This window comes from Pinus tabuliformis, chromosome 9 (assembly GCF_031772625.1).
Source record: "Pinus tabuliformis cultivar Carrire ecotype Pingquan chromosome 9, CPIR1, whole genome shotgun sequence".
NCBI classification, from domain to species: domain Eukaryota; kingdom Viridiplantae; phylum Streptophyta; class Pinopsida; order Pinales; family Pinaceae; genus Pinus; species Pinus tabuliformis.
In genome coordinates, this window is record NC_142307.1 from 173,969,305 (window position 1) to 173,976,000 (window position 6,696).

A 6,696-nucleotide genomic window follows, 5' to 3' on the forward strand; every position below is an offset into this window, starting at 1 on the left:
GCAGATTGTGGAGAAAGACCTATGCAGAATGATTCAGAAAACTCAAGAGTGTCAGAAAATTGGGGGAAGCACTCGGCCTTCCTGGCCCTCATTCCCAAGGAGAAAGGCACCAACACCTTCAGCCGGTTTCGTCCTATATCCCTTTTTAATATAGGCTATAAGCTGATCACGAAAGTTATTGCCAACAGATTAAAAATCATTCTTCCGGACGTTATTCCTGCGAACCGGGGAGGATTTATTCAAGGAAGACAGATCGTGGAAAACTTTGTCCTGGTCCAAGAGGCGATTCACTCTAGGTTGGTTCACAAAGAGAAAGGTATGGTTGTCAAGTTAGATCTTGAAAGTGCCTTTGACAGAGTGAGACATAGTTTTCTTTTGGATGTCCTGTGAAAATTCGGGTTTGGATCCAAATTTATCAACTGGATTAAGGCCTGTATCAGCGAGCCTTGGATAGCCCCTCTCGTGAATTGGAGGGCCTCATATTTCTTCAAAACTTCTCGTGGTTTGAGGCAAGGGTGTCCTCTATCCCCTCTGCTCTTTGTCCTTCAAGCTTCCGTCCTCAGCTTCCTATTGAACAAAAAGCAATAGGACCAAGAACTAATGGGCCTGAACATTGCGAGAGGTGTTAATAACATAAATCATGCACTATTCGTGGATGATTCCCTCTTGCTGGGCGCTGCCTTTGTGTCCTCAGCTAAAAGTTTCAAAGAAGTGGTTGATGACTATTGTGAAGATTCAGGAAGCATCCTGAATAAAGGCAAATGCCATATCTACTGCTGGAATACCCCTGCCTCCACGTTACAAGCCATTTCCAGTTGCTTCGGTTTCGCGGCATCCTCGTCATGGTCCTCCTTCAAGTATTTGGGTCTCCCTATTTTTCAAAAACGTGCTGTCAGCAGAGATTGGTTGCCCCTGCTGGAAAAGTTCGAGTCTAAGATCCATTCCTGGGGATTTAACTGGCTTAATCTGGCAGGTAAGTCAGTTCTTATAAAAGTTGTCCTTAACAGCCTCCCCATATATCAATTTGCTGTGATGCTAGCTCCTGTTGGAATCACAAAGAAAACGGAGGAGCATATTAGAAAATTCTTTTGGAAAGGCGGGAAAGCTAACGAAAAGAAAATCCCTTTATTAAGCTCGACTAAAATCTCCATGCCCAGATTGGAAGGCGGACTGAATTTCAAGAATAATTGCACGCAAAACATTACGTTGGGAGCAAAACTGAACTGGAGGATTATTGCCCCAAATCCGGGGTGGGCTCAACTTGCCTTATGGAAAAAATTCTTTCGTGGGCAGAGTAAAAGGTGTCTAGACCACCCCAGACCAAACTTTTGCTCGCTAATTCAAAAGATCTGTGAAAAATCCTCCTCCCTCATCAACGACCATGCCCATTGGATCCATGGTAATGGCAATCAAATTAGAATTTGGGAGGATCATATAATGGGCTGCGACCCTCTGTCTGATGATCGCTCCCTGTCAATGCTAAAAGATTGGATGTACAGATCAGGGTTCATTACTCTGTGGGATATATCTAATTGGGAGAATGGACACTGGCACAACTGGATTAACTTTGAGGTGCCCCAGTTCCTATCCAACGAATTGGAAATCTTCTCAGATTTATTAAATGGCAAGGCTCCTTTGAACAATAGAAAGTCAGATACCCGTGGTTGGGGCTTGTTTCCTGGGCGCTACTCCCTCTCTCAGGGATACAGACAGATCTTAGCGCATTCCCACGTTCCTTCAGATCCGAAACCATGGAAAGGAGTTTGGTTCCAGTCTTCGCTTCCAAAAATCGACTATTTTTGTTGGCTCCTTTGTCACCACCGAATTTTGACGGAGGATAGATTACATAAAAGAGGTTATCATGGCCCCTCTCGATGCTCCTTGTGCGGTGAAAACTCAAAATCTGTTGTGCATCTGATACTGAATTGCAATTTCGTGGCCGATCTTTGGAATGCGGCCTTAGGCCCTTGGAGGGTGGATATCATTCTCCCCAATAATATTCCCGATCTGTTCTCGAACTGGATGCGGTTTTATCCTGGAGGCTCTCCTCAGAATGCCCATCTCAAAGCTTCCTGGTGTATTCTTCCCAAATTAATCTGTTGGCACACCTGGCTGGAAAGAAATCAGAGTATTTTCAGAGATAAGAAGAGAGACCACAAGATTGTCTGGGTTAAAATGAAAACTTAGTTAAAGGAATGTGTCGGTGAACAACTTGACGGGGCAGGCCTCAGAGACCATGATGCAGCTTGGAGTGATTCCTTGGATCTCCGTTTCATTGAAATTGTCATGCCTCCCGCTCCCCTTAAAGACTGGCAAATTCAACTTAATGCTTCAGATTTCTTGGCTCTTTGCTCAAAGCAGGAGCATATTATTTTCTTCTTTGATGGGGTAGCCAAAGGCAATCCGGGCAGTTTCAGAGTTGGTGGAGTTGTTAAGAGAGCAGATGGCAGAACTGTTCTTAGATTTTCCTGGGGAGTGGGCTTCAACACCAGCATCCAAGCTGAAGCCCTGACCCTTCTCCAAGGTATGAAGCAACTTAAATCTCTTGGAATCAACGATGCAATAGTGATGGGAGACTCTCAGACTATCATAAAAACTATTATAGACAGCTCTGCCCCTTCAGATCTAAGGCTGTCTAGATTGATTACCAGAACAAGAATCCTATCAAATTCCTTTCAGAGCTTGAAATTCTATCATGTCAAGAGAGACAACAACAAAGATGCTGACGTTGAAGCTAATAAAGCTGCTCTTCTCCCCCTCGGAGTCATTCTTAGAGATGGAGAAGAAGGTTGGGATCCCATTCCTTAACTAACTGGTGAATATGTTTTACTGTATTTTACTGGAGCATATTGTTTGCATTTTTAAAGTGGGAAAGATAGAGGCGGTTGCCTAAAAAATAGCTTGTAAAAATCTCTGGCGTAGCATAAAAAAAGAGACTTCGGTCCTGGACATGGAGTTTTCTGGATTTTGGTCTGCATATTGTAATCAGATTTGCGACATTTTGGCCAGAAATTAATATATCACTCTACCCGTTTCTGTTAAAAAAAAAGTATATTTATTTACATATTTTTCCTTATCCCATATTTTATGCAAATATTTGTTTAAATTATGGTGGGTAGTAGCTTATGGTAAATATGTTATTTACGCAAGTATGAGTTGTTTCCAAGGAATGGTAATATTCTTAGAGACATGACTCTTCAACACTAATTACTAGCAATTTCCCCTAAAAGTGCAAAGATACACCGAAGGAATATAACATGTCTATCATGTTACTGCAAAAATTTTGCAACAGAGGAAAGATAATAACCTAAAGGGTGGAGGATGGAGGGGAGAAAATGTGTTAAGGCTTGCAACAGTCTCACACTTATGTTGATGTCTGCCTGACATATGTTGCTCGAACCACTGTTTTTGGCTAAATCATTTTTTTCTAATCATATCACTATGTCAAAATATTATATACATATTATATCCAAGCTATTACATGCAGGGTAATGAGAAGAAACCTTACCACAGGTCTTAGTCGGCACTGACGCACAAAAAATGTAATTACACATAGGAAATGACTAAAGTCAGTTTGTGTTTATAATGGGATTAAATAAAGAACATCTTTCACTCGAGTGACCTTCAAATTCCAAAATATTCTACAATCAACATAAAGAAGGGGGTTTGTTTTAGAATTATAGATATCTCCTTTTAAAAAAATTAAATTAATTCGGAGAAATTTTCCTGGAGCCATTAATTCTAGTTTAAAATTTAAATTTAAATTTTTTTTAGCAGAGATTTATTGGAATTGCAAATTTATGTGGTGTAGTTTACACAATCCAAGTTTCCAAGTAAAATTTCAAGGCATTGTATCCATTTATGCATTCAAAAGTATAGTTTTAAAAATTAAATGCTACACATGCTATATGGATATATAGAACCAATACATATCCAATTTGAAGATGATTAAATCTCTTGAGGTGCATACTTTTTTTCAAGTTTTGCACTCTAAAATAGGTTCACATATCAAGAGAATGGATCCTACGCTTGGTAAATCTGTGGTTAAAATGGATATAAACCAAAAGGTTGTTCTTTAAATCTTCTACCTTTTATTTTTTTTAATAATTGTATTTATTAAATTTACATAATTTTAATGTTATAAGTGAGTTGAATTTATTTATACAAAAAAAAACAAAAAATTACAATTTGGCTAAATAATAGGACATGTTTTTAAATTAAATTTATTTATAATTAAAAATATATTTAAAACAATAGGAAATCACAATTTATGGATAATTTTCACAAGCGTAATTGGAATAAGTAGCTAGAGAGAAAGAAAAAATACTATATTAAAGAGTTTAATCACAATCATAATCATCAACAAAAATAATACATAGGGGCCAATATTTCTTGGAGAGATGAAATTTGTATTTCTTAGCTAAAGACTAATTGTCATGAACTCTGTTGTCAAACAAGGCACTCAAAAAGGCCAAAAGAACTGTGGGAGGAAAGTGTATGTATTTTTTCCTCTTCTAGAAAAGTGGAAATAGAAAAAAAATTCATTTTAGAATGTGAGGCCTTCAAAAACAACAGGGAAAGTTATGCAGATATTCTGGCACCTATCTCTTGGGGTAATCTATTTAGCGGGTTGTTTGTCAAGAAGTTAGGAGTATTTATTGTGATCCTTCATAGGAAAAGGGTCGAATATAAGAACCAAATGGAGAAGAAATCTATCGCATAGGCTATCTTTAGCATTGTGGACATTGAGAAATGGTTGTTATCACCAAACAATTGACCATCTATCCTAATTTACTAGAGGGATCGAAGTACACCATGTAAAGCCAGTTGTACCATAGTAAAATTGCTTTCACTGTGAGAAATTAATTAATAAACCACCTTTGTTAGGTAATTTATATGTTAAATATTTGTCTTATATTTCATGTCATGCAGCTACTAGACATATTTCTGATTAGATGCAGATTCATTTCAATCAAGTTATTGATGGAAAATGTCTTATAAGATTCATTTTTATCAAGTTATCGATGGATAATGCCTATATTGATGTGGGAATTAAGTCTTTAAAAAATGCGCCATGTATCTTAGCATTCCATAAACATTTCCTTTGTCTCGTTTCTCTCTAAATCCATATATATATATAATTCTTAAATTTTAAGCTATGTATGATGGATTTCTCCTCTGTTGTCTTCTACCATTACATCTGTCTTAACAATTGATTTGTTGCAAGCTCTCAATCTGATTTGGCCACCATTGACCGAGGATTATTTCATGCGTATTCCTGCGTGTAAGTTGGTTCATAAATTGTATCTTTATGAATGGTTCTGAATCAATCCTATTTGAATTAGTTGTGACAAATTATGGTGCTACAAGTCCTTATGAAAAATTTGACAACACTAATTAAGATGTCCTGGGCACTATTCTCCAATCAACCCAAAGGATGTCTATAGAAGTGACAACTTTCTAGCGCCATTGTCGGGGAACGGATCAGAGAAATTTTCCCCTGGGTATGACATTCATACACTCTTTGATAAGGTGAGCAAAGATGTGTGGGTTGTAGATTTATCACCTTGGAGACTCCACTATTAAATCATAAGTTCATCACCCTGGCGTTTAAGAGACCCCATACCTGCTTAGATACCTCTCAACAAAGAATGCCATCTTTATTTGACCCAGAAAAACTAATATCTAGAAGGATTTGGAATTAAAAAGTCCCCAATACTGATGCTACTATCTCTTCATTTCCATAAACATCTTCATCCAACTCAGAGAATGCCATAATTCATTGCTCCGGTTTTCCTCCTAGAGTACTAGTATATGCTTCAGAAAGTGGTCATATAATTATCACTGCTCCCTAGAGGTCAAGGAAGAAGAAGTTTCAGTCAAAACCCCTTCTCTCTCATTTCCTCCCCTCCCTGAAGTTGAGGAAGTAAAATATATCCTCCAGAGCAACCCTACCCACAGTGTGAACAATTTCTCATTCCATGGTCATTCAATTGTCTCGCAATTGGTCATAGCTCAAAGACCCCTAGTAAATCAAGAACCACCACCTCTGCTCCAAATGGTTGTCCCAGGTTTCCTGTTAAACAAATATGCTCCCTTAGACCTGCCTCAACCTTTAAATGCTATGCCATGGGACTATATCAAGCTCTTCCCTGGGTTTAATGAAGAAGATGACACATCAACGTAGAGAGACATAGAAGTTTTATGTGCCTTTGCAGAAAATTTGAATGTCGAGCACCAGGATGTAGTGGTGAGACTATTCATCTAATATTAATATGGGGAAGCCAGGAAATGGTTCAAATCCTTGTTGAATGCTTCCATTAACACTTGGAAAGAAATGGAGAATTATCTTATGCAGAAATGGGGAGAGAAGAGAGATCATGGATACATTCTTACTAAGTTCAACGCTATGAAGAAGAAACCTAATGAGGATATCTATGATTTTATAAAAAGGTTTAATAAATTGTACAACAGTCTACCTGTTGAGATTAAACCTCCATAGGCCACTGCCCAAGTAGTTTTTGTTGGGGCCTTTGAATCAGAGTTCAGCTTCACACTTAGAGAGAGGAAGTCCCATACCTTGGACCAAATTCAAATTGATGCTCTCGAGGTAGAAGCAAATTTTACATCAACAGGAAAGTCAATAAGCATAACTGACCTTGGAGAGAAGAAAAAGGGGAAAGAGGAGGCAACTTC

At 38.1% G+C, this 6,696-nt stretch overlaps 1 protein-coding gene across 1 annotated transcript; it reads left to right on the forward strand.

Moving 5' to 3' along the window:
• Positions 1–2,286: 2,286 nt before the first annotated feature.
• Positions 2,287–2,808, forward strand: LOC149147669 (uncharacterized). The gene has a single exon (XM_089441916.1). The coding sequence runs from the start codon at positions 2,287–2,289 to the stop codon at positions 2,806–2,808; it is 522 nt and encodes a 173-aa protein (XP_089298042.1).
• Positions 2,809–6,696: the final 3,888 nt, after the last annotated feature.